Raw genomic sequence first — 25,084 nt, forward strand, 5'->3', positions numbered from 1 at the left:
AATATGAAGAGATGCGTGCATGAATTGAGATTGTGATTGATTTGGGGCGTATGCCAACCGGAGACGAGACATGACCAATGAACCCCCAAGGTTGGAATAGTGAAGTTGATAAAACGATTGGCGTTTGGGGCCCGATGAATGAGGGCTTTTTGAAAAGAAGGAAAGGGCAACAAAATGGGGTATGTGGTTGCATGACCTGTTTCTGATTCCTTATGTCTTCACAGACATTAGGCCCTCTGCCTCTCATGTTCCACAATCAAACGTGGAAAGTTTCTCACTTTTTCTTTTTGTTTTTAAATTTTTAAAAAAATCTACTAAAATTTGTCAACTTTTCATGAATTAATATTTAAATATGGTCAAAGTAGTTTGACTTATGATGATGAAAGGCATAAATGCTACAATGATTGCTTTATTAATCTACTGTTTAATCCACAAAAATGAAAACTGGATGGAAAAGGATGAGATTTATAAGAAACGTAAATGTTGGTCCTGAATAGTAATGTGCGATCCTGAAGGGCTGCAACTCAGAGCATGAACAGCAGGTGAGGGAACCAGGCACATGCTAATGCAACCCACAAGCCACAGTTGAAAACAGCCCTGATGGGTGAATCACCTGCACCATTTAGACATATTACATCATTGATGTAACTCAAAAGCACCAAAATCCAGGGCGTCGAATAGTACTCTGCGACCGATATAACACGGGTGTGTTTATTTGTCAATCAAAGTTGAAACACAAAACAAAACAAAACATCCCTTACATTCTTGGTTATCACCTACCAAATTGAAGATAATTGTTCCTGATGTTCCACTCAAAATCCCAGTGCTTCTTGTCATTCTTCAAGGTCCAATAAGTCCATCCAAAAGAAGCTGCATTATAAACCTCTAGCTGGGCCCTCCCAAAGTTTTGATAATCAGCCTGAGACGCATTTGTCACATTCCACTCATTCACCCATTCTCCTGTTAATCACACTCGTCTATTATAAATCGACCAATTTGGATTGACTTTCTAAATGCTTAAAAAAGTGTTTGGCTCTAAGTTTGATAATCTTAGACAACGAAAAAAGAGTAAAGAGACTGAGGTGGTCCGAGGCTTACCAACGAATACTAGGGGACCGTTTGCACTGTTTAAGGCCTGTATTTGAGTTTGCCTGTTCTTGTATATGATTTCTATGTTCTCCGAGGGGCTCAAGTGATCAAAGAAAGGATCAAACAGATTGTAGTAATGCAAATCCACCACTAAATTATGAGATCCTATGTCAGCTTCATAAAGTTCCATAGGATCTGCTTTCCCAATTCTTTGGCAAATTATTACATAAGCTTTTGAAGAGTATTTACGGACTATATTGTATCCTTGTTTGTAATATGATACCAAGGTGTCCAATGGAACTAAATCTGCCGACGGTTCATTTAAAAGTTCAATTCCGAGGAAGGCTGGATGTTTTCCGTACCTGCAAAAAAAGTATGCAGGAGGTAACCATACCAATATCTTTAATAGTGTAACACCCCAAATCCACTATTAGCAAATATTGTCATATTTGGACTTTCCTTTTCAAGTTTCCCCTCAAGGTTTTTAAAACGCGTCTGTTAGGACAGGTTTCCACACCCTTATAAGGAATGTTTCGTTCCCCTCTCCAATCGATGTGGGATCTCACAAATAGTCTTTCAAGAGAAGTTTATTCTCGATAGAGGCATATCGTGAAATTTCTAAGTACGAATGGGTGGTATGGGTAACCATATAGATTGCAACAAGGATAAGAAGAATCAAAATCTGAGAGAAAAATACCTTGAAGCTAAGAAGTCTATAACATCCAATGTTTTAGAAATGTAAGCAGGAGAATTGGGCCATTCTAATGTACCGTCATTACTTGCGCTATGTTCCATCCCATTTTGGGAGCCGGGAGCAGCATGAAGGTCAATTATGCACATTAAGTTATAGGCTCTGCACCACAGGGTTCAGGGTTTCAGCACAATGGAGTAGAGAATGTGAATCTAAAAGAGTAATTAGAAAACAAGACCTACTGTGCCCATGAGAATGCATTGTCTAGAGCTTCCAAGGATCCACCAATAAATGGTGCAGGAGGATCCGGATCGAAAGCAATCCACCAACCAACAGGAATTCTCACTGTGTTTATTCCATGTCTATACAAAAATTTAAAGTCGTCTATAGTCACAAAATTGTTTCTATGTCTCTGCAGTTACATCAACCAGAAGTTAAGATCATGTATACATATTGCGATCAATCTATGGTAAAGCTAGTTGGTATTCAGAATTTACCTGATAAACACGAGTTGCCTCATCCTTTCCATAGCCATTTGCAAGCTGGTAATCTCCAAGCAGGTTGCCTGAAACAATCATTTCAAAAGTGGCAGCATTGTCATCCCATCCTGGCTTCCCTGGATAGTCAGCTGTCAGCTGATTTGTTATCATAGCCTAAAAGTACAGCATATGCAATCCAGTTTAACTATTAGAATGTCTGATTATACTAAAAATATCAAGTAAAATTATTGACAAGAATTGAAGGTGAGGTAGCCATGGCTGTTCATGAGTTGTGAAAGCTGAGCGGCTAGTTATAAGGCCTTGCTAGTTGCTTCACTCATCACTTACTTTTGCAATTCTTTCATTGAGAAAATCATGGCAACCAAAAGGGATATACACAGAAACTACAATAAACAAGTAAATGAAGAGATGAAATGTGATACCTGTAGATAGGCTCCAGTCTTAAGTTTTAGGTGCACTCTGTTGTCTTTTCTTTCAACAAAGAAGGTTTCAGAGTTACTGGGCGATGGAGCTGTTGCAGAGCATCCGAAGGCATCACATGTTAGAAACTGCCCGAGGACAGTACGGAATTGAAATTCTGATGCAGAAACTCTCCATAACTGCAAGAAACAACAGAGGGGTTAAAGCTTGGGAGTCATGAAGGAGAAGAGATTTCTGATTGAGCATCTGACCCTGAAGGTTTCCCATGAAGATGCAACATCTCTATTGACTGCAACACCTGTGCCTCCTCCATTCTCAGCGCTAACGAACTTCTGCAATGTTACGGACCTCAATTGAACCTGATCTCCATCCTGTATAATAGTATCAACTGAGCTATCTTGGAGACTTGGATTACATCCAAAACATGAGCAAAAAGAATGGAACTCACTAGCATGTCCCCATTGGGGATGCCTTCAAAAAGGGAAGGTTTAATCCAACCTTCAATCACCAACCATCCTCCTAAGTTCACTCCTCTCACTTTATCATCCCCAAGAATTCCCTCCACTTGAATCAAGAGAAAATGATGAATAAGTATGTTACGGTACTGAGCAGAAGCTGATGAAATTAAAATCATTGGGGCCTACCTGAAAATGCTTTAGAGGAGATAAGACAACAGCAGAGAAGAAACGCCGATACCCATTTCGTGAAAATAAGTTCCATTAAGCAATGCCAGCAGAGGAAGCATCACAAACCCAAAAATATAGTGAGCATTAGGAAGAAGAGATGAGAAGGGAAGTCGAGTATACGCAGCTAAGAATGAAGGGGTTGCTCCGATCTAAAGCAGCATTTGAGTCGGAGAATCTCAGTTATTCCTTCCGTATCTCTCAGATAATACCAAATTGAGATTGGGCGAACTAGCATAAAGACAGCAAAGGGTTTGTCAATCTCATCGCATTAAACTAATGGTTAGACAAGATCTTGTGAATGATCGAGACAGAAGCAAACCCATTGAAATAAAAGACGAAGAAAAGAACAATTTGGTAGACTATAATAAAGAAATGAAAAAGGGTATCACTAGAAATGTGGTTATGGTCGTGCAGAAAGCGCAAAAGGGAAAGAGGGGAAGATTTCGCCTGAGGAATTGCAAGTTTTTACTGGTGGGGGCTAAGGTTTTCATCCAATTTTTAATCTTCCCGTTTATGGGGTTGAAAGAAAGGCGAGAGTTTTGGGAGACTCGGGAGGTGAACCAACTCCAACCAAGGGAAGATTTTGGGTAAGGGGCGTGAAAGATCTTGGCCCAGATTCCATCTTCTTCTCATCAAATCAGAATAGCTCACACTTTCCTCTCACCTTTCTAATTTTTACAACTTCCTCGCTTTACTTTTTACTGTTAACAATTGATCCCTGTGGCTGTGAGTCTCTGAAATAAAGAAGATTCGTTTTTTTTTTTTTTTTTTTTTTTTTTTTTTAAATTTTATTAAGAAAAGATAGCCAAATGACGACTTTTCTAGGCAATTGGCAGCAATAGTTCAACTTTAACGAGCCTTCCAAACTGCACTACATGTTCATGAATCCCTTGTGAGAGAATAAGATGTCAGCGCATAAAAGAAGGAACGCCTTCTTTATACATTCATCTTGAAAACAAAATAAGAAACAGAACATGCCCTCCGGTTACTGCCATTTTTGCTGTCTCGTGAGCTAAAAAGATTTGGATGTCACCGACAATGCAGAGCAGCAAAGCCGACGAAGGAAGGTGGGAAGTGAGGTAAAGGATATCGTCCACCACTAATCCAAGATCCGAATCATCAACCCTTCCCCCAAATGATCAAACTCAACTTTAGCAGACAATAATTCAGATTTATCATGTGGGATCGAACATGGTTACTAAATCATGATTCACTAATAAGACGAGACTGGCCACACGGCCTACCAAGGATGAGCGTTCAAGTCACCAAGTGGCATAAAAGCGCCAAACAGGAATGGAATCAGTAAGAAAATCATCTAATACCATATTCATCTTCGAACTAGTTTATTGCATATGAGTTTGTAGAGAATAAAACTCCATACTAGCGTGCAGCTCACGTCAAGTAGAGATCTTCCCCGTACAATAATGTAGTGTAGTGTAGCCAAAAATACATTTTTACTTCTAAAACTAACTTTTATCATCCATAATTCAGATCAGCAGCCCTCGTTTGTGAATGTGCAGATAACTAGGAATGTTACAAAAGCCGAGGCATTGAGATAAATAAATAAGCCCATCTTCTTCTTTATTTATTCTATTCGTATATTACCTTTTAAAAAAAAACCCCAACAGAACAGACCAGAGCTGCAGCAGCTTGAACACCTTATCATACACGTGTAGGAGCAGGGCAGCTTCTTGGAACTGTACAGAAAAGATGATGACTTTCGCAGACATTAAGATTTCTTTATTTCTCACATCGGAAGGACCGAACTCTGGCTTCTGTAATGCCTGGCCCAATGTATCTTCCTTCTACTTGAACTTAACATTTTCATCGAGATCCCCCCCTTTTGCACAGAACGCCCAAATGGAATGCTCTTCACGAGATTATACAAGCTCTGATTTCCGACTCCCCGCTTTGGAAAGGGAACATTCCTCGAAGAGACTGAATTCTTCACTTCCACTAACGCCCCACTTGAAGAAGAACCTTCTTCTGGAATTTGTATTTTGGCCGTCGCCTGATAAATCGCCATTGCAGAAACTGAATCCATAGAAACCGACCTTCTTATCGCCTGTCCTTCGTCTTGCACAGCCTCGCGAATTTGATTCTCAGTCAAATCACTCAAAGTCCGAGACAGCCCTTTGATGGGAATTTCAGAATTCCCTCCACTATTGCTACCCCCTTCTCCACTGTTTTCATTTCCTCTGTTTTCTTCCTCGACGGCCTCTGTTTCCATTTGGGTATCTTCGATCGCCGGCGGCTGGTTTCTGATCGGTTCGATGGGGACTAAATTAGGGGCGGCGGAGTTGGACAGCACTGGAGCACGACAAAGGGGGCAGTTTTTGTGCGATCTCAGCCACGTGTCGATGCAGGGAACATGGAAGGCGTGGCTGCATTTAGGCAACAGTCGAAGGCTCTCGTCGTCTTGAAACTCGCCGAGGCAGATCGAGCAGTCTGATCCTTCGATTAATTTCTCGTCCTTTCTGTACTTGAACATGGTGATTGAATCGATGATCGATTGCTGGAGACCGACGGTGTTGATGTACCATACGTGGTGGTCAAGGACGGGTCCTTCTTCTTCATCGTCATCGTCATCGGGGAGGTTCTCTCTGTGGACATCGAACAGAGACGGCCCATTCTGTCTGGAGTTACGATACTCCTTCAATTTCTTGACAAGAAGACAAACCATGAAGATGGCGACGACTAAAGTAGCTGTGGAGATCAAACTGAGAAGAAGTAGAGTCTTTCCCGAGGGATGGGGGCGGGGTGGGTTACCGGAAGACGGAAGCAAAGGCAGATGCGGCGGCGGTGGCTTTGGAGAACAGAGAAGGGAACAGTTAGGAGTACAGAGTGTATAACAAAATTTAAAATGGTATCGGGACCCAAGACAAGCCCGGTGGCAGGGCATGGCGTGGATGGGGCAACTGAATCGGCGAGGAAAAGGCGGAAGAGATGGGAGGTTGGGCGGTGGTGGTGACGGGTGATGAAAGAAGAAAAGGCATAAAAAAGTGGGGATGAGGGAAATGCTAAAGAATTTTCAAGGAAGATGAGGGAAGTGGTTTGTGGGTATTGGTTGAAGACAAGGACATGGGCGTTCAACTTGGCCCATGGAAGAGTGGCTGTAAGTCAATGGACTTTAATGTGCCATTCCCGCGTTCCAGACTTTCCAGTCGTCTTTCGTTTTTCCTTTCCCAAAGGACTTCCATGTCAGCCCTACTCTCAAGGAAAATGGAAAACCAGTGAAATTTCCTCAACGCAAACTAATTACAATCGTACACGTAAGCTTAATACGTGGCTCAGAGATTGCCACCTGACAGCTACTTCTAGTTCCATCGTTGTCTAGCTGCTTGTTTGGAGGGTCTTTCAGTCTATTCCTCCCTACAATCGTAATCAAGAAAGTAGGGTTCAATTATTGTAGAATTTTGTTACTAAAAATTGAGTGGATGGGCCCTGTGGCCCATATTCTGAATCTCTTACGTTTGGATACTGTGACACAACCCGGCCCATCTCATTTTTGTCTGCTACCCTGCAATTTCCTAACACTTAATTACCTCATATGATTATAATATTTTAAGAGGCAAAGATAAGTAGTTATTGTAAAGTTGTTGGCGTTTTAAAACAGAAATTGGGAAACAAGAAGAGTTGTTGAAAAGGACAGTATTGGGGTAACACAGATTTTATGTCAAAAACACAATGAAAATGCCTTTTAATAGGTTGTTCCCACAGTGTCCATTTCACCCTTTTTAAAAAATTATTTGCATCCTTTCCTTTATTGGCCTTTTTATTTGTTCACATTCTCAAAGTTGCATAAAATTTGGTATATTTTTCTTTTATTTTTTTTTTAAATACTATATACACCAATTAACCAGTTAAGTATTAATAATTTTTTTATGGAATAAAATACATTAATGAAAACTAAATTTTTCCAAAAAAAATAATGAAAAAGAAACTAAAAATTGGGAATACATAAAGGTAATGAATAATGAAATGTGGGCATCCATTACTACTACTTATTTGTGGCAATAAATTAGTTTCGATTTTTATGTGATTTGGACATCTCCTCCAATTCTGATTTATAATTCATATTGTCGTTTTCCTATTTCTCTACGCTCCTCGGGGATACAAAATCAGATACCAAAAATTTAAATGCAATATTTCACCCGAGTTCTTTTTTTTTTTTTTTTTTCTTATTAAAACACACATATTAATTAAATTTTATTTTGAAAAGGGTTACCACTTCAAAAAAAAAATATATATATATATTTTTTATTAAATACCTCTAAAAATAAGAACATTTGTTTGAGACTCAAATTATTCCATAAATTATAGAACATATTCTAATTTTATTTTAATTGAGTTGAAATGATTCATTGCATATGGTTTTAGAAGAGGATCAGAGGCGGAAAGGTCTCTAACAACTAATCTAATACTTAATAATTAATAAATAGGAGACAACATTTTCATATTTAATAATTATAGAAATTTTGATTATTTAAAATTATAGGCTGCTCCAACTGCACAGACAAAGTATCAAGAACAGATTTTTTTTTTTTTTTTTCTTTTTCATTTTGTTAATTCCAAAATTGTCCTTATAAATCCGTTTCAAAAGTACGGTCAATAAGCGCGGGGGGTGGTTCCACTCGCGATAGACGGTGGCCGTAATTTGCATTTGGCGTGAATTTGAGATGAATTTGGTTCTGGCAAACCGCAGTGAACCCAACCCTAGTTAGATTCCAACCCTACTTTCTGACACGAGTTGGATTATTTAAAGACAGAGAAAGTATTAGACTAATCGTAATTGAGCTGCACACTCCCCCTCTCCTCCTCCTCCTCCTCCTCCTCCTCCTCCTCTTATTCATTCCATTTTCCAGAGCTTCTCCCTCAACCCACGACCTCTAATAATGCAGTAGAGAGAGAAACAAGAGAGAGAACAAGAGAAAAATATCATCTTGGGCAATCGATCAACTCTGTTTTTTCTTCATCATCATCTTCTTCTTCTTCTTCTGTGGGCTGGGTTGGATTTTGATATTTTTTGTTTCCATTTTGAGGATCGCTTTGTATTGGGGTTTCTTATTGTTCTTCCATTTTGAGGATCGATTTGAATTGGGTTTTGTTTTCTGGACTTTTCTTTTGATGGGTTCAGAGAAGGAAGGAGAATCGAAAACCAAGAAAGATCCAGGGGAAACAGGGGAAGTAACTGGGAACTTGTACAGAGTCGGTCTTGTTTCACATCTGGAACGTCCTCTGCTTCTTCCTACAACTCTATACCTTTCTGCTACTTTGAACCACTCTTTCAGTTCCTAACAAATCACGCCTCCAAGCTTTTAGGGTTCACTTGAATACAAGGGGAGCTGTTTTTTTAAATCTCTTCCGTCATGAAGAGACATGGCAGCTCAGATTCGTTGGGCGCTCTGATGTCTGTGTGTCCTACTTCAGGTTTAAATATAAACAACAATTTTGTTTTATATATCTTCATTTCTTTATTCTTCTTCTGCTGCTTAATTTCCATTTTCCCGACACCCCCATGTGAGTTTTTGTTTTCTTTTCTTTCTTGTCTCTTGTTAAAACCCAATAACTCGCAGGAATCTTTACGAAACACGCTCTTGCTTGCAGATGAACAGAGTCCGAGGAACAGCCATGTTTATGGCAGGGAATTTCAGTCGATGTTGGACGGGTTGGACGAAGAAGGCTCCATGGAAGAACAGTGTCATGTGGGAGAGAAGAAAAGGAGACTCAGTGTTGATCAAGTTAAGGCCTTGGAGAAAACATTCGAGATTGAAAACAAGCTAGAACCAGATAGGAAAGTGAAGCTTGCTCTAGAACTTGGCCTGCAGCCAAGGCAAGTTGCTGTTTGGTTCCAAAACCGTAGAGCCCGATGGAAAACTAAGCAACTCGAGAGAGATTATGGTCTTCTGAAAGCCAATTACGAAACTCTCAAGCGTAGTTTCGACACCCTTCAGCAGGACAATGATGCTCTGCTCAAAGAGGTCCATAATTCTAAAATCCCAGATAGTTTTTGTTCTAAATTTGAAGTTTTCTTTTTCCCCCAATTCACCTGTCTCTGTTTTATAGATTAAAGAACTGAAATTGAAGCTCGAGGAAGAGAAGACAGAGAGGCATTTATCAGTGAAGGAAGAGATTTTCGTGCCGGAATCGGACAATTTACTTATTGAGCAGACCAACAATCATCTTCCGGTGGATCATGTTCCTCTTCCTGTTTCTTCGGATCATTCCGACGACTTCAACTACGAGAGCTTCAGAATAGCCAGCGCCGAGGACGGGGACGAACAAAGAGTTGAAGTATCGTTGTTCCCTGATTTCAAAGATGGGTCATCGGACAGCGACTCGAGCGCCATATTAAACGAAGACAACAGCCCAAACGCCGTCGTATCATCCACGGCCGCCGGGATGCTCCAAAGCGAACAGCAAATTCTATCGTCTCCGACGTCGTCTTTGAACTGGTTCCCATATCAAAAGGCAGCAACTTATAATAATGCGCAACAATATGTGAAAATCGAAGAGTACAATTTCTTCAGCGGAGAAGAGAGCTGTGATTTGTTCTCCGATGAACAAGCGCCGTCTATGCATTGGTACTGCCCCGATGAGTGGAACTAATAGCAATTCCAATCATCAGAGTGAAATCTAGCATGGGAATTGGCACGGTGGGATTGGTCGGAGAGGGAACAGGTGGCGGCTCAGAGTGTTGATTGGAGTGAAGCTGTAAAAAAAAAAAAAAAAAAAAAGGAAGCTTTAAGAGATTGATTGATGGTGGGATGATTAGAAAGAACAAATGTTGTAATGAACAAATAATGATTCCCTTTTGCTTTTTTTCCCCTTTCATTTCTAAACCATTTTCATTCCCTATTTTCCTATAATATTTTCACTTAACTAAATTAAATCCATCTTTCATTTAATTAATTAATTAATTAATATATGAAAAAGAAAAAGAAAAAGAAAAAGAAAACCAAGAGATTGAAGAGAGTGGCTTAAAAAGAAGAGACCTATGATTGGATGATGAAAAAAAATAGCTTTTTTTTGGTCTAACTTTTCCCATTTCTTTATTTATTTATTTATTTATTTTTCCTCATTATATATTGTTTTTGTTTTAATTTCATGTATTATGAGTGGATTAAAGGTAATGCAGATTCCGACTCCACGTCGACCAGCGTGCGGGGCCCATTTCTAGACACCCTACTCTTTTAAAATTTATTTATCTATTCATATAAGTTCGCATGTGGTTGCTCCAGCCATGTGCTGTGGGACCTACCCGTCAGAGTTGCAGGTGCAGCAGACAATAACCCATCCATTTTAAAAGACACGTGTACATCCCCTTCTAGAAGCCCACTTCCTGGTTCTACTGTTACTACTACACCACACCAACTCGCCCCTTCCTTCTCAATTTAACATTTTTTTTTTTAAATAAAGTTTTTTCAAATATTCTCTCCCTTTCCATGGCAACCAACCCTAGTCCCGTAGAGGTAAAATAAAATTGGAAGAGAGAACAAAAATGATGTATAATAATATTAATACACTCTGTCCCATGGTTGCTTCTTATAATTATTTATTGATAATCAATGGGTAAACATTAGGAGCACCCAAATTTTAGATATTAATTTGAACCCACACGTCACACAAAATTAAAATTAATGAACGTGAAGCTGGAGACGTCCCTTTCCTAGTAATTAAATAATTGGTTTCTCTTGGAGAGGGAACCAAATTAATTGGGCTACTCTATTTATATTTAATTATTTATAGCATAGGGCATATCTCCCTCCCGATGCCCTCTAATATTATTGTTTTCTTTTCCCTATTAACTTATTCATTATTAATTTCATTTACCCTTTTTTATTTTTATTTTAATAATAAATCCACTAGGTTTTGTATTCAGAAATTTATAGGGGCTCGGATCCCGGCATTCCGATTCGAGGTTACAACTTTCATGCAACCAACCAACACTTTCCACGTCATCTCCGAGTTTTTATACCAAAAATAAAATAAATAAATAAAACAAAAACTCCATATTTTATGAAAAACTATATTTTTCGTCCATCAAATTTGACTTTAATTGCATTTAAATTCTAAAACTCCATGTTTTAGTTATTACGAATAATCTATTTTTTGTGTCACTGTCCCGAATATTTTTGATGTTTTTGTAAACTTTCTATTTTTGGCCAACTTTTTTCTCTCTCTCTCTCTCTCTCTCATCCCTGACCCACGTCGTGGCCGTGCCTCCTTGTTCTCACCGGCGACCAAGCTCCGGCGACCGTCCTCTGGTCTCCCGAATCCCATCTTCGTTCTTGTCCTTCCTTATTCCAATTATATTACTGAAATGCAGGTAGGTAAGCAGAACAGTGCCGGAAAAGCTCACCCAACATTCATCACTTCGCTTTTGACTTTCATTTCATTCAAACCTGACACCTCAACTCACAAATATTTCCACACCTGTCCATCAAAAATAAATAAATAAATAAATAAACCATTATTATTGTTATTTTGGATTTATATTTTTCAAAATTTTAATCCAATTCTAAAACCCAGAAGAAGTCTAATATTACGGCTACTCACTTCAAATAAGAAATAATGCAATTCTTATTTAAGAATTAGATAAGATGAATATGACTAATTAAAATGAATATAATATAGCTCAAATTAATAAGTATGATGTACCAAAAGCGACACCGTTATTAATTCTCTTCGGAAAATATATTTTTTTAATTTATTAATTAAATTTTTGCATCATTTGTCAACATAAAGATTAAAATACATTATAAATTAATTAAAACCATTTCTGTACGAAATTAAATTTACATCACTCCACTGATTTATAAATATAAAATCATTCTAATTAGCTAATCGCTGCAAGCAAGGGCCAATTATTTTTTTATTTTTCATAAGGTAATCATAATTTATATTATTTTTCCCTTTCTCAGGATAGTAAGAATATCTTATGAAAGAAACTTTGGATTTGGTTTCAGAAATTAAAATTAATGTGATTACAATTTTAATATATATATATATATATATATGTATGTATGTATGTATGTATATGTATGTATGTATGTATTTAGAGAAAGAGATGAGGATGGAAATGAAATGTCGGGCCGTCCCGTTTTCAACTCTATTGAAAACTGAGTTTGATTTTTGTAATTTAATATAATATGTGGTGGGGGGAAATGACGCGACACATTGCATGCAGTCCAAAATAAAAGCTTAATTTGGTTTAATACATAAATTAAATAGAATTAATAATAATAAAGTTGAAATGTTATTCATTTGGATACATATGAACACCAACAGTGATCTGCACAACTGCATTTAAACTTTGAACACGACAACCGACCAAACAAAAATATGTGCATAGAGAGAGGAGTGAGGCATAGGGACCCCATGCCCTTAGCCCATTGATTTGATAACAAAAGTAGGGTCATTGCCCCTTGTCCGCACGAACAAATTATTCGAGGGAACCACTATGATTTGATGTATAGTTTTACACGTCGATAAATATATGATAGAAATGTTGCAAGAAAATTTAAAATTTATATCATCTATCTATCTAACTGCAGTTGGTTTATTATGAACCCTCATTTTCTCATTTATAGCTACTCATATGTTGCACCCACTACTCTTCCATAGGCTACAGATGGACCCTCTCTTTTCATAAAAGACAACTAAATTTTTTTTTGCCGTTTTCATTCTGAAAAGTGATGCACACCTATTTTAGGCTTCATTTCTTAAAATTTGGTGCTTCAGTGGTGAAGTCATCATCTCACTATGACTTAATTTAATATAAGATTTAGATGTTTGATGGTATGACAAATTTAACTACATGGGTTCATAACATAGATCTATTAAAATACTTTTAAATGTACCGATTTAAAAAATTTGTAAGCGTATGCTAATAATACGATCATGGTACGAAATTAAATGGGTCATTTAATGTTTACTATAATTTAATACCATTTGAAATACTATTACTAAATTAAAGCTAAAATAGATTGATATAGAAACATCTAGTCTGATAGAAAGTTAGGTTAAATTATAAATCATACTTTTCCAAAAAAAAAAAAAAGGGTTTGAGCACAAATCCCAAAAGGCATCTTCAGTTATTTCCATGGAAATTTGTGAGTTAGCGTGTAGTATGGGGGTGCTCCCACGAGGTGTCCCACACTCCCACTTGTGCTTTGTTTTTATAACTTCTAATATTATGATATATTTGGTTCTAACTCAACCCCACCAGAGGCCTCCTATTTCTAGTCTTTCTACGACTCATCATCATATAAAACGGTCAGTCACATTATTAACCATGAAATTGAGATTTTTCGAGAAATCTGGAAGTAGCCAGAATGAGGATATGAATGGGGGAGGGTTAGAAAAGTGGAAGGAGATGTGGATGTGTTGTTGGACCTACATTGATAAATATGCACGAGGGTCTGCTTTTTGGGAGGCTACGAAGGAAAAGAGAGTCATTTCGAAGGTTGTCCATTTCTGTGTCGTGTCGGGTCGCTGTAGTACAGAGTGAGCTTTCAAAACTCTCAACACTCAACTCATCATCATCATCATCAACATTCAACACACTTTCTTTCGTCCTTAAGAACCGGAAGATGCCGCCCCTTCCTATCCATTAAGCAACGCTTCATTTCATCACTCACCTACTTCCCCATTGCAGCCTGCTGGGGCCCTTTCATTTCTCAACTTGCTTTCCATTTTCCACTTCCTTTTAATTTCCCTATTTCCTTTATCCTAATCCCTTCAATTTCATATCACTTTTCCATCAAAATTATAATGCCAGCTTTTCCATGAAAATCACTGTAGTTTTTTCAGTGGCTATCCTAGTTTTCTTTGCACTCCTTTTTATAATTCTACAGTTCTACTCTAATTTCCTTGATTTTTAATTACTCAGTGTTCTCTACTTTTATCTTTTATGGGGCTCTTTTTTATTTTTTACGTATCAACTTTTCTTGGATTCCTTTTCCATTTACTTTACATTTTTGTCTTTAATAATGTTTTTGGTTTCTTATATTCAAGTTCCTATTTCAGTCTCCTACAATCTTGGATTTTCTCTTCCTTCAAAGTTAGTAGCGTTTTCTTTTCTACCTGGGTTTTCCCTTTTAGTATCAGTAATGTGATTCGCTGAGAGAAAATTGTAGCCAAATAGAACTTCCATGAAAACGACTCAAGGTTAGGCTTATCGCGGCCCTCCTCGACCAGTTTCGCTAAGAAAGTTTCTCCCTTTTGAAGAAAGACAGAGGTTCACGGGGGAATGTAATAGACAATTGAGATCACATATCACAAATAACAACTAAGATCCTTTGGCAATGACTGACTTTTCTCTTTTTTGTTTCCACTGAAAGCGGCAATGTCTGACTTATACAACGAGTCATTTAAACCATATGAAACATGCAGCTTCACGGAAAATATCAAAATATCAGAAACTGTTCCCTTCAAAGTTCTTCCGTATCTAGAATTTCAACTTCATTTCCTAAGCTTCCAATTACATTCGGACATCAATATCAAAATACCAGAAAAAGATATACAACATAAAATTATCGTATGACATCTGTGTGTTCTGAAGCAACACTCAGAGAATCAAAGCAATGCTGATGCAGCCAAGATACAAACCTTTGCAGTTGCGACCTCTGTGAATTTTTACGACCATGGTTGTTTGACCAATTAGTGAGCGTAACTCAATCCTCCAGTTTTCTTCCCAACCAGTCAGCTTATATACGTATGTGGTATATACGTACGAGTCAGTATAGCAGGATAACGTTCCAAATATGTGTTCAGATGCGGGATGATCCAACTGCAAGTAAACAAACTCAACTGGCACCAAGGGCCTGTAGGACCAGCATTCTTTAATTCTTAAACCTAAAGAGAAAAAATGGTTGTTATAGAGTTGGTCTCAATCACTCAAATTCTATTTCCCTGCCGGAGCTCTTAATTTCCATCCCGTCGTCGTCGCTATAACCTCCCTGATCTGATGGCTGTTTCAATCTTTGGAAGATCTCATCAAGAGACTGAGATGAATCAAGGCGAGGGAGAGATTTTGTTTCTTGAATTTGTGACAACGGAAGAAACTTTTTGGTTCCTATATTAGCCTTGAAATTTTGGAAACCCATCTTCATTGATTCCCACTTTGAGGCCAAACCAGACGTTGTATTTTCACTGGTACTGCTAGATTCGCCATCTACTGTATCAAGTAAGGTAACCTTGGCAGAAGCAATGTTCGCCACTGGCTTTGTGTTTAATGATGATTGTCTAATTTGCTCTCTAATAACTGCATACTTGTTGCTCATGGCTTCTCTGCTCGAACCATATTTCCGACCCTCATCAACTGAAGATTTTGACGAATTTCCATTCATGTCTTCATTTATTAGATTGTTTCTTGCCTTCGCTTTGACATCAAGCAAACCCTAGATACATTTACAGAAAGAGGGGTCACCAACGAAAATAAATCTCCAATATTGAATATTGTGCGGATTTCAATGTGTCCTAAACATAGTATCACCACCACATCAAAATATAGTTCACAATTGCATAAAGAATGCCTCAGAAAGAAATAGTTATGGAAAATGTACTTACTGTGCTATTGCTGCTGCCAGACTCCAAATCTATGCTGTTGAAATTCCTAGCTAATGGAATAACGTGCTCACCAACCATGCGACCTTGTTCAAGCCAAGATCGTTCTGGGACAATGAGGAAAAAACATATTAAACTTCTAGAATGAGATAACGAGCAAATAAGGACCTGACTAAATCATTCATAAAAATATCACAGCTCATCTGGAAAAGAAAGCCGCTAATATTATCCAACAACTACCTTTCTGCAATATAATTACTCCTGAAGGATCAAATCCATCCACATCATCTACCTCTGACTGAAATTTAAATCTCTTCCAGCTCCCGAGGAAATCAATAACCCGGTTAAAGAAATTGCTGGCAACCAAAATGGTGTAGACAACCATAATAAGCGGGTAGATCCTATTAAAATCTTTCCCGAAGAAAGGGACGGCATCATCAATTTTACCCATCCTCTGCCATTAAAATTGCACAATATATCAGGTAACCTAATGATATGATCAATGAAGTCAACAAAGATCTTATGGATTAGCGTTAGAATTATAAAGCACCGAGGAAAGGTGAAAATACAACGTCACAGGGACTAAGAATAGTAGGTGATGAAGAAAAACAACAAAGAGGAGAGACCTCACGAACCAAAATTAAATCACAACTGCAAAGAAACATTGCAGTAATAAAGTCATAATGATAATAATAATAATTACCTTTTCAAAAACAGTTTTCACGTTCCCACCAAGACGAATGAGATTGAGAAAGTTGAATGAAATTGGTGGAGCATATCTGGCAACCATTCTAGTAAAGGAATGAACATTACATGAGTACTTACTCAGTCATAAAGAAGAATAGCCAAATTTCCAAAAAGATTTAATAGCTAAAGAGAAATACTTACGAACAAATTAATAGCAAGTTCACAGAGCTTGTTTGCCTTGGGGTTAATGAATAGAACATCAAAGTTCCAAACTTGAATAAAGAATAATACGTGCACACACACATATACATCAATGGAACAAAAGCAAAGGCCTGTAAAAAAAGTAAATAAATTTGAAAATCAGCAGAGAAGTCTTAGAGAAGCAAACAAGAATCCACCGCACCGGAAAATTTCCAGCAGGGAGAAAATGAACAGGTAATTTCAGATAATGAGGATATTCATCCTAAACTGAATAAGTAAATTTTCAGGAAAAACTGAAGAAAGAAATTAGCTTCCAGAATTACAGTAGGAAGATTGCAAGTTCACTTAAAAAGAAGAAAAAAGAACTGAAAATCCAAAACAGATTCCACAATATGTTCTTACCATAAATATCTTTTGAGTAGTCCCAGATAGATGGGTTTAAATCATACTGAGAAATGTTAAAATAATTTTAGTTTGATCCAGTATAGAGATCATTTAACCAACTTTTCTCTCATTTATATGGGGGTCACGACAGCTAGGTCTTAACAGCTGTCTAACTTGTAATTAGATAACGAGGCTGGCAAGTCAAAACTAATGACAGTCGAGTCAAGGCCATTCTGCCTAATTCAGTTTTTATAACCAGTTTGAAAATTGAACGTGGTTAAATGAAATATGTTTCTTTCCAATTTTTTATCCCAAAAACCCTCCAGGAAAAGCACTTTTTGCCCACAGTGCGTTCAATGACAGAACCTCATGGGACTGAGCTGTGCATAATAAACAAAATATGCATAAACATCGATTTGCATATCCAGTTTAATTGAATGTCCTGACAATAACATAATGAAATATATGCACAATGCAATTGCCTCGCTAAGTGTGATGATATACCTGCACAAGCACCTCCTCTTGTCCGACCAATTTAATAAGCATTGAGAAAAGAGATAAATCGACACTCGGTAACAGGGTGGCCTCAGCTAATAGAATTGCAGCGGACATGATACCAAGTACAACTGCCAAGACTTTCTGAAGATGCTTTCTGAGGATGCACCGCCATATAAATTCTGCAGACCACCACATTATAAATGTTCATTATTTAGGATTTAGAGCAAAAGAACAAAAACATTTTACTGTTGCATGATTTCTAATTAAACAGAACAAACAGTTAGAAGCTAACAAGCATTGAGAGTACCTTTTAGTGTGGCAATGCCAGACACGTCCATATTGATGTGCAATTTGAAATGTAAATTATTTAAGTTCATTTAAAAAAAAAAAAATAAAAAAAAACATGTAGATATAGGGGTTCGGAGGTAAAGCAAAACAAAGAATAAAAACCACTAAACAAAATGGAAATATACTCGAGAATTACAAGAGCTCGCCACTGAGAAGAAATTCTAGCAGTGAGAATGATAGGAACTCCAGTGTCCCATTCACTCCCCATTGACTATCAAATACAACATATTCCTTCCTGCCCCTCTTCTATTTATGCATCGAATCTAACAAACCTCACCCTTTTAGCTACCTCCTTAATGTTACATACAACAACTCTTAGTTAAAAGCACCAAATGCCCTCAACAAGTATCTTCCACAAAACCAGTATTACTACCCCATTTGACTTGATTGAGATGCACTACCATGATACATTTCTTTATTCGACAAGCAATTCTCATATTAGAGTTGAGATGCTGGGAAAGAGGCCTGCCTTCAACTGAGGAGTCATGAGTCAAATGAAGTTGGAAGACATATGATACTGCATGGATAGCCCTTGAACTGGTAAGCTACGCTAACAAACCACACTACCTTCCTTAATTCCCATAGGAAAGGGCCATAAAAACATGGCTCAAGTTTCTCACTTGAACATTGTACGAGGGAACATTATTGATAGGATTGCAACTTCAAGAACACCAAGTCCAAGGCCTCAAGATTCAATTCACTTCCTTTTATCGGAAATATTTGTTCATTTGACATTGAAAACAACAAATATCTCAAGTTCCTCTAGAATATAATTCTGATCAACTACGCCAATAGGTGTAACTGATCTTCCCCAACAAATAAACACTGATGAATCACAGCCATAAATAATCCTTTAAGGTTCTTAAAGTAAGCAATTAACCTACCAGCAATCTTCAAAATGGAACTCGTGACTAACCACTATGAAGCAATGTAAATAATAAACGGCTTAGAGGAAACTAATTCAAATCATGGTAGCCACCTATCTACGATTTAATATAATATAAGTTTCCTGGGTAACCAAATATAATACAACGGGCAATTGTCTCATGAGATTGGTTGAGGTGGGTCCGTGTGTGAAAGCTTGTTTGGGCACTCACAGATATCAAGAAAAAGAAAATGGAACTCTTGACTACAACAAACAAGAACACACAGTTCATAATATTAGCAACCAAGGTCAATACTTGTAAAGGATGCCCTACTAGAAACACTGCTAAGTCAACATTTAATCATGTTTCATAATTCTAAAAAATGATATCTAATGCAACGGGAATCTCTATCTCATGTGATGTGATAGAAAACAATAAAGAAAAAAAGAAGCTGTTGCATTTTATGTATACCAAGTGTATCGAAGATCGACCCCAACTTCCCATTTCGATCATGTCTGAGGGTTGAAACATATTTCCTGAAAATTATCAAGGCCATTCTGAAGGTTAAGAGCTAATTTCTGTGTAGGAAGGCAGACAAGCTAAAATAAAAACACCAAAGTTAAAAATTCGAGGCAAACCATCCAGTTGACGAGCGTCGTTCATAATTCTTTATTGTGTCTTCAAGTTCAAGGGCCTTCATAACATAGGTCATATATTGGCTACATAAAACAAATAAGATCATGAAATGTATGAAACTAACTGGTGATAACTACCAGGCAGCAATCCAAAATTCTTTCTCCTCCAAGCAAGTCAATATCAGAGGAAGCTTGTAAAATGAGAATCTATATAGTAAATAGCAGAATGACTGTCATGGTAAGAATACCAATAATTATCAAACTAGAATTTAAACAATCATTTGCAGCAATGATGATGTCCAAAAAGGGGAAACATCCAAAATGAACAATTCATGCTCATACAGCAAGTAGAAATTAACAAAAGGAGATGCAATTCTACGGGTGGTTGATAACAAGATTTATTACATGAACAAGATATCTCACACATGAAGTAGTAAAATGGTAGAAACCAAACTGATATTTGTTCAGAAATGATGAACAAATTAAAAATTTAGAAAAGAGATTTTAAAGCCTCTCCCAACTCTCTCAATTCCAAGCTACTTGAAATACTCGTCAAACCTCCTATACTCTAAAAACACTATTTATTTATGTTCATTCTAACCATCTCCAGCTAATAACTAATATGCCCATAGCAATATAGCATATCCTTACTTTACCCCTAAAATAAACCCCATCCTCAAGGTGCAGGTCAAGTAATGGATCTCAATAGATACCAGCTCATACCAATATAATGCCACCAGATAGGTTTTGCAAATAGGGTTACCGACTTTGTTTCAAGAGGTTAAATTGACGTGGCAGATGTAATGTTTTTTTAATATACTTCTGTGGAGATTGTGTGGACGCTGGAGAGGTGATATTTCTCACACATTCTTTGAGATCCTTGAAAGAGTTTCTTTCAAATTTTCTCCCTTGTCTCATAGTTAGTTGCTCTAGTAGCCAGTATTTTTCAACTTATTGGTTCATGCAACTGCACTCCAATGAAGTTTATGATCTTGGTTGAAGAAATGGGTCTTAGTTAGTTAGGTGCTCCACCAGACAGTATTCATTGGCTTTTACACCGTCAAGAAACTATCTTCCAATGAAGTTTGTGTGATCTTGGTTTAAAAGATATAAGTTTTAATTCCTCTAACCTAACTTGAATTCATTTTTGACAAAATGTGCAATCCCACTCTCACCAAAATCCTTGTCCAACCATGTTATTGATTCATTACGACCTAACCTGCTAAAACTCAAATCTACATAGCCAAACTACAACTCAGTTATTCATCTCACTTTTTTTCTTCATCGTGATTTGACCCCAGGATCATGTGAAATCTCCAATGAAATTGATTGCCTTAATATTTTAATGGTTGCTTCTTCTTTTTTTATGCAACTATCCAACAGGTTTGACCACAGCTTAATAATTTATCTCCCTCCCAACCATGCAAATAAATATAAATGAATATATATGTATTCAATGTTTCAAGTTGTGTGTGTGTGTGTGTATATATATATATATATATTCAATGTTTCAAAAGTTGTTGCTTCCAAATTCATCATGTCTATGATTGATGCTCATATATTTCCCACATCCATCAATCATTTCCTGCGTTCAAAATTCATTCCCAAGAACTAAGCTTTGATACAAACTCAATTGGCACCAAATTGATATTAGTAATGAAATTACGAAAGTACTCCAAAAATGAGGTTTCTTAGAGCTTCCACCTGCTGTCCCAATTACAAGCTACTTCGAATACTCACTGACTATTAGCCTAACCTCCAACTCTCCTAACTTACTCCCACTCTATGAATAACCATATCATCCTAACAAACTCTCTGACAGTACCAATATGCACCTAATAGTATTCCTGACAAAAATCATAAACTTAATCAATCATCAATTCAACCGCCTTCCTAATGAATATTGTACCATAAATTCAAAGCAAAACATCATGCAGAAGTGTTTTGAGTTTAACAAATATATCATGTATCCTGAAACTAATACCAAATGAATACATTCACTTCTTGCATCCTGTAGGTTGTGATGGAATTAATTACGCCTCATTTATTCTCTTGCAACCATAACCCATTCTTATGAAAATGGAAGGCCAGGCCTATTACCTATATAAGACTAAAAGGCACTGACGAAGGAGAGTTTTTTTTTCCTTTGGGGGGGCAGAAAATAACTTTTCGTGAAGAAATTGAAAAATTAACAGAATGCTTCAAAAGAACTACCAAAACAAGTTACCCACCCGACCATAAAAATACAAGAAACCTTCCCAATCTGAAATGGCTAAAAAGAAGTGAGTAGTTCATATATACCTTTTATACCGGTAATACTCCTCTCTTGTTCTGCGAAGATGACGCCTAAGCGTTGCCATTGATTTTTCATCTGTATCGTAGTCCATATCATTTTCTCCTAATCTTCCACCTTGGGGTTTGAAAGATGGATCTTCCCTAAACTGAAAACGGACAATGGGAAGAAAATGGTGCAATAAAAACACTGGTTAAGATTCTGATGTCTTCTAAGTGAAGAAATGAATGAAATAGATTTACCAATTGAGTTAACATGTTGTCAATGACATTCATGTAAGGTCTCAGGGGATCGCGTTTGGACATCTGCTTAGATGTTGCTTGAGCAACCTATTACATAAATGAAGATAAAAAATCGTAAAAATTAGGTTGTTCCTTCTTATTCACCAATCAACAAAATAATCCAATCTTGTCGCAAGTTTCCATTAAGTCATTTTTATTTGTGTAGGTCCAACCATTCAAAAGTCTCCATGAAAGAAGTTACTTTTTCCAGATAGCAATTCCAATTACACACTCACCACAAAGTAAAATCGGCCAAGTGATATCTGGATCACTCATTTAACGTTATTTTCCAAATATAAGATAGAGAAGATGAAAATCTCCTTATTCAATCGATCTAAAACTCAGTTAACTAACAAACCTAATAAAAAATGGTCCAACTGTATAGGTATGACTTTGAAAAATAAATCATAGTCAGAGATTAAATAGAGAAATAAAAAATAAAACTTTTTAAGTAAGCACATCAATATTAAGACACAACCACATATGCATGGAATAAAGAGGGTTAATCAGAAACAATCATGGAACAAAATGACGAAAAAACCTCAAATCTAATTCATAATAAACATATTGGTGTGCCTCTATGGGTGCCTCTGCATGCATATGCTTGTGCACGTGTGAAAGAGGGAGGAGCTTCCTGATTTGGAAGATTTCATTCAGTTAGTTTTTTTTCTCTCTGTCCATTTGTGAGTGTCATGGGGAGTGGGGGAGGCTAACACTTACAACGATAGCATTTGAGAGTTCTTGATGAGCATCATCAAGTTTAACAGCCATCTTGGATATTTGATGGGAAAGAACTTTTTGGCGTGTAGTCCAATCGGCATTTCTCCAAATACTCTTGGGAATTTCACTCAGACCAAAGCCGAGAAGAAATGCACCTGTTACCAATCCAAATGTATTTGAGCAGGCCATAGCAAAACCCAGAACACCACCATGCCTATTAACAAAGAGGCAAAAGAATTTGATCCCAATCACGAAAGTTTTCAATACTATAATAATTCAAAAAAAAGCAAGGGAACAAATGGCACCCACTTGTAAAACCAAATGACATAATATACCAATAGTATTTGACAATTACAAAGATTAGACTTTTTATCTTTTGGTGGAGAAGACTCCTCCAATTTACTTTCTAGTATATTATATAAATTTGATGAACATTGTTGGATATAGGTTGTTTTTGTTAACATTTTTCTTCTTGGGGGGGGGGGGGGGGGGGGGGGGGGGGGGGGTATATGAAAGCTAAAATTTTAAAGCAATAACTAACCAAATCTTGTGCATTGTGATGAGGAGAATCAGTCCAAAAAGACCTATGGATCCAACAACCAAATAAAAGACCAAGTTATAACGGATGCTGGTCTTCAGTCTTTCTTTCACAGTGAAGTCTCCTGCATCTTCAAAACCCTGGATAAGTGGCACCACAGCCCTGGTTGAAGATGTGAATTTGAAAATATGAGGATTACATTACAATTTTATACCGTGAGAAGTGTGTGTGTACAATGAGTGTACCAGGTAAGTAAGAATGTACTCCAATAGGACCAGCTCCAAAAGAAAGAAATTACTCTAGTCTCTGGCAGATGACTTGTGGCCTGTACATAAACAAGTGATATCCATATCAAGAACATTATTGCTGCTTGAATCAACTAAAATTTCCGTAGAGAAAGAAAAAACTTGGCTAACAAGAGGATGCAAAATGATCTCCAGTTATCTTTTTGTACAAATAATTTGTAGTGCTTTCGATACAGGAAAGGGGAACCCGTAGTAGATTGCACCGAGGACCACAACCAGCTAACTGGAAGTATGACTGCCAAAAACTAATAATACCAAATAGTTGATCGAATATGCTTGCGTATGTTTCTATTCTGTCTGTCTCTATAAATACATAGATAAATCCATAGATGGATAGGTAATATTGGTACCGTTGTCATTGACCATGAAAGTAGAAATCTGGAGTTATAAACAATAACTAAGATTTTGAAAAGAACCACCATTATCAAATCAGAAGGGATGAAATTGTGCCTACGAAACCATGCCATGAATTCTTTACGAAGAGGTGCCAATTTGAAGACAGTAAATCGAAACCTATCATTCAGACCTCCATCGAAGAAAGTAAATGAGATAATTACACAAAACCTAATCACGTGAGCTAATTCCCAAATCTCCTTTCAACGGCAAGTTAAAATCTCACCAAACCCATTGTCAGATTCGCGTCCAATTCTACAACAAATCAGCATCACATGAACGCAATCAACAAGAAATGATTGATTAGAAACATACCGTCCAAATGTCCGCCGGGACGAGGATAATGATGGAGAGGGAACAGAACCAGGTATATCCGACTGTAAGAAAGACGTAACGAGGCACCCATGGGCTAGCAAAGTACTTGAGCGTGACGATCACCATGCCCAAAGTCAAAGGCAAGGAGATCAGATAGAACACCCACATGTTTCCCCAAAATGCCTCCCCTCCCCGATGAGTTTTGTCGATCGAAACGGAAGGGAGAAGACGGAGCGAGTCGATGCAAATGCCCGAACCACAATTCACAACAACATTGAAACACGAAAGAGCGAAAGGCTGCAGCAGTTGGCGCTTGGCGCAGAGTTTTGGCTATCCTCGTAGTATTGGACGGACGCAATTTTGTGGTCAAGGGATCCGAAGACACGCTTCCTTCCGATTTTAATACTCAAATACAAAAGCCAGAAGAATTGGACCAAGTTTTGTCCCACTCCCACCACTTGATGAATCAACAACAAAAATGTGCCCCCAAACCGCCAAATATAGTCATATGCCACTAATGTACTCCATTTTCCCAACTCTTTTTTACATGTTTTCAACTAAATTTAAGACTAATCGTAACAATAATAACTTTTTCTTTCGTTTTTCCTCGCGCCTTCAACAAACGGAGTTCGTGGACATGGCAACAACCGTAACGCGTTTCCAA

General features: G+C 37.4%; 4 protein-coding genes across 7 annotated transcripts; 1 reads left to right on the forward strand and 3 right to left on the reverse strand.

Annotated features, from left to right (window-relative positions):
* Positions 1-391: 391 nt before the first annotated feature.
* LOC111803855 (putative glucan 1,3-beta-glucosidase A) lies at positions 392-4,563 on the reverse strand. Of its 3 annotated transcripts, none has more exons than XM_023688447.2 (10): positions 3,345-4,563; positions 3,149-3,264; positions 2,952-3,071; positions 2,703-2,879; positions 2,278-2,345; positions 2,023-2,142; positions 1,787-1,942; positions 1,099-1,451; positions 781-960; positions 392-613 (listed from the first exon to the last, which is right to left on the reverse strand). In XM_023688447.2, the coding sequence occupies exons 1-10, from the start codon at positions 3,418-3,420 to the stop codon at positions 525-527; spliced, it is 1,455 nt and encodes a 484-aa protein (XP_023544215.1). In that variant the 5' UTR covers positions 3,421-4,563; the 3' UTR covers positions 392-524. The 3 variants fall into 3 exon arrangements, with proteins under 3 accessions (XP_023544215.1, XP_023544214.1, XP_023544213.1); XM_023688446.2 differs by having other exon boundaries at positions 762-960; positions 2,023-2,192; positions 2,278-2,433; XM_023688445.2 differs by having other exon boundaries at positions 2,023-2,192; positions 2,278-2,433; positions 3,345-4,169.
* Positions 4,564-4,702: 139 nt separating this feature from the next.
* Positions 4,703-6,448, reverse strand: LOC111803857 (uncharacterized). The gene has a single exon (XM_023688448.2). It carries the CDS (start codon positions 6,286-6,288, stop codon positions 5,134-5,136), a length of 1,155 nt encoding a protein of 384 aa, XP_023544216.2. The 5' UTR covers positions 6,289-6,448; the 3' UTR covers positions 4,703-5,133.
* A 1,717-nt stretch (positions 6,449-8,165) lies between these two features.
* On the forward strand, positions 8,166-10,207 carry LOC111803858 (homeobox-leucine zipper protein ATHB-6). Of its 2 annotated transcripts, none has more exons than XM_087127342.1 (3): positions 8,166-8,619; positions 8,994-9,367; positions 9,453-10,207. In XM_087127342.1, exons 1-3 carry the CDS (start codon positions 8,514-8,516, stop codon positions 9,993-9,995), a joined length of 1,023 nt encoding a protein of 340 aa, XP_086983468.1. In that variant the 5' UTR covers positions 8,166-8,513; the 3' UTR covers positions 9,996-10,207. The 2 variants fall into 2 exon arrangements, with proteins under 2 accessions (XP_086983468.1, XP_023544217.1); XM_023688449.2 differs by having other exon boundaries at positions 8,617-8,816.
* A 4,481-nt stretch (positions 10,208-14,688) lies between these two features.
* LOC111804159 (uncharacterized) lies at positions 14,689-24,925 on the reverse strand. The gene is made up of 14 exons (XM_023688867.2): positions 24,421-24,925; positions 23,653-23,732; positions 23,411-23,569; positions 22,870-23,083; positions 22,111-22,197; positions 21,877-22,016; positions 19,579-19,659; positions 19,412-19,476; positions 17,733-17,905; positions 16,845-16,975; positions 16,660-16,747; positions 16,197-16,410; positions 15,960-16,063; positions 14,689-15,790 (listed from the first exon to the last, which is right to left on the reverse strand). Exons 1-14 carry the CDS (start codon positions 24,586-24,588, stop codon positions 15,284-15,286), a joined length of 2,211 nt encoding a protein of 736 aa, XP_023544635.2. The 5' UTR covers positions 24,589-24,925; the 3' UTR covers positions 14,689-15,283.
* Between the last annotated feature and the right edge of the window lie 159 nt (positions 24,926-25,084).

The sequence above is a fragment of the Cucurbita pepo genome, chromosome 10 (assembly GCF_057944985.1).
Source record: "Cucurbita pepo subsp. pepo isolate OVF chromosome 10, ASM5794498v1, whole genome shotgun sequence".
NCBI classification, from domain to species: Eukaryota; Viridiplantae; Streptophyta; class Magnoliopsida; order Cucurbitales; family Cucurbitaceae; genus Cucurbita; species Cucurbita pepo.

Bases quoted from the DNA above. Each gene is read 5' to 3' on its own strand.
- LOC111803858 (XM_087127342.1), top strand. From the start codon at position 8,514: ATGGGTTCAGAGAAGGAAGGAGAATCGAAAACCAAGAAAGATCCAGGG. The intron at 8,620-8,993 runs GTCCTCTGCTTC...TCTTGCTTGCAG, and splicing joins TCTTGTTTCACATCTGGAAC to ATGAACAGAGTCCGAGGAAC. The intron at 9,368-9,452 runs GTCCATAATTCT...TCTGTTTTATAG, and splicing joins ATGATGCTCTGCTCAAAGAG to ATTAAAGAACTGAAATTGAA.
- LOC111803857 (XM_023688448.2), bottom strand. From the start codon at position 6,288: ATGCCCTGCCACCGGGCTTGTCTTGGGTCCCGATACCATTTTAAATTT.
- LOC111804159 (XM_023688867.2), bottom strand. From the start codon at position 24,588: ATGTGGGTGTTCTATCTGATCTCCTTGCCTTTGACTTTGGGCATGGTG. The intron at 23,733-24,420 runs GTATGTTTCTAA...GTTTATGTACAG, and splicing joins TCCCGGCGGACATTTGGACG to GCCACAAGTCATCTGCCAGA. The intron at 22,198-22,869 runs GTAAGTGTTAGC...TTTATGTAATAG, and splicing joins AACTCTCAAATGCTATCGTT to GTTGCTCAAGCAACATCTAA.
- LOC111803855 (XM_023688445.2), bottom strand. From the start codon at position 3,420: ATGGAACTTATTTTCACGAAATGGGTATCGGCGTTTCTTCTCTGCTGT. The intron at 3,265-3,344 runs GTAGGCCCCAAT...TCTTGATTCAAG, and splicing joins CTCCTCTAAAGCATTTTCAG to TGGAGGGAATTCTTGGGGAT. The intron at 3,072-3,148 runs GTGAGTTCCATT...ACTATTATACAG, and splicing joins TCCCCAATGGGGACATGCTA to GATGGAGATCAGGTTCAATT.